Raw genomic sequence first — 1,916 nt, forward strand, 5'->3', positions numbered from 1 at the left:
CAGGTATATCAATCAAATTATTCCCTTCATATCTCCTATTCATGATCTCACTAAAATCCATCCAATGTTGCCTTTTTTCATCTTTAGTTGTTATAACAGATCCATCTCTCTTTTTGAAGGGTATATGCTTCGTCTTTGCCCCCATAGAGATTTCATTGATAATTCTATGAGCAATTCTTACACCAAAGCCACTCCCAGAATTCATTGCTTCATTAGCCGCATCTGCTTTACTGTCTAAATATTTTTTCCAGTCATTCCTAGCTTTTTTTTTTTTTACTGCAGAGTCAATACTGGAATACTTAGCATGCTCTACCTTGTAATTTTCATTACTGCTTCGAAAACTTTCAACAATCAATTTCTATCTTTGTCTCCTTTCTATAGTATCCCAAATATCATTTGATATCCATGGCCTCCTCCTTGTAACTACATGTCACAAAACTTCCCTACCAACTGACTGATATATGTTCTTAATATCACACCATTCTTCGTTAATTATCTGCTCTTCTTCTCTTAAAGCCTAAGACGGCAAATCAATTCTTACATTCAGTTGTAAAGGTTTCTCTGTGCTCATCTTCTAGAAGCTTAGTTGTATCAAATCTAGGTATTCTATTTACATTTCTGTTGGGTGCTTTCAGTTTTAATTTCAGTGTGGCAATGAGGAGCTGGTGATCACTACCAGTATCTGCACCTCTATAGCTTCTCACATTTTCCATAGTCCTCCTTCTCTACATATTAATAACTATGTGATCTATTTAATTTTTGTAATTGCCACATGGTGAAGTCCATGTATAATTATGGATGTCCTTGTGCTGAAAAGGAGTGCCCACAATAACAAGATTCTTTCCTGAACAAAAACTTATAAAATGGGCCCCATTTTTCATTTGCAACTTCTACAAGTCCCTCAATGCCCATTACATACTCTATGCCTTGATTAATCTTTCCAACTTTGGCATTGAAGTCACCAATCACAATTTTCATATATCTCACTGGGATCTTATCTGTTACACTCTGCAGGTCTTCATAGTATTCATCTTTCATTTTTTCAGGGGCATCATTTGTTGGTGCATAACACACTATAATGCTAACATTGCACTGCTTTGATTTAAACTTTACAAGTAACAATCTGTTATTTACAGCTCTCCACTCAGTTAATGCCTTTTCTGCTCTCGATGTCATGATGATTCCTACTCCTTCTCTTCCAATTTCATCAGTTCTTCCTGAATAGATATGTATATTGCATTGATCTGAGATTTCCTTACCAATCCACTTACAACGCCCTTCACTTAGGGCCAAGATATCCAAATTATACTTCATAAATTCATTCTCCACTTGCTGTAACTTCCCAATTTGATTCATTGTTCTAACATTCCAATTACCAATTTTCAATTTTTCTTTAGTATTTATAAACCGGGAGATACTTAGCACCTCGTTCTGCCGGGGGACTGGGGGCCATTCTGTCCTTTTTGTTTTCCATAGACTGACTAAATTCATACAGGATTCATTGACTAGATTCATCAAATGATAGCCAGTTAAGTTCTAAGTAATTGATGCATACTTGTTTTTATTGCAAAATATTTTGAATAGATTCATCTGAAGTACAAAGTAGTACAAAATTACGTAAAAAATAATATTACATTGAAAAATGTATGTATCAAAACCATAATTAAATGGATCTATCTGTAGGGTACATGCTCTTATGTAATGGTTGATGATCCATTTCCTTATTCTCACAATATTCCAAGAAATTATGTAGAGGTGTAATTCAAAACTTAACATTGGTCTGAATGAAAATTAAAATATATTATTTTTATTATAATATTGGTTCTATTTCGTTTCTGTTTTTCTCAATAAAACGGTGAAGCCCCAAAGTTACATTGATAAATTTCTAAACAATAGGTAGCCTACTATTGAGAAAT

The 1,916-nt window shown here is 33.9% G+C and overlaps 1 protein-coding gene across 1 annotated transcript; it reads right to left on the bottom strand.

Moving 5' to 3' along the window:
- Positions 1-792: 792 nt before the first annotated feature.
- LOC137631921 (craniofacial development protein 2-like) lies at positions 793-1,356 on the bottom strand. Its single transcript, XM_068363924.1, has one exon. The coding sequence runs from the start codon at positions 1,354-1,356 to the stop codon at positions 793-795; it is 564 nt and encodes a 187-aa protein (XP_068220025.1).
- Between the last annotated feature and the right edge of the window lie 560 nt (positions 1,357-1,916).

This window comes from Palaemon carinicauda, chromosome 40, assembly GCF_036898095.1.
Source record: "Palaemon carinicauda isolate YSFRI2023 chromosome 40, ASM3689809v2, whole genome shotgun sequence".
Taxonomy (NCBI): Eukaryota; Metazoa; Arthropoda; class Malacostraca; order Decapoda; family Palaemonidae; genus Palaemon; species Palaemon carinicauda.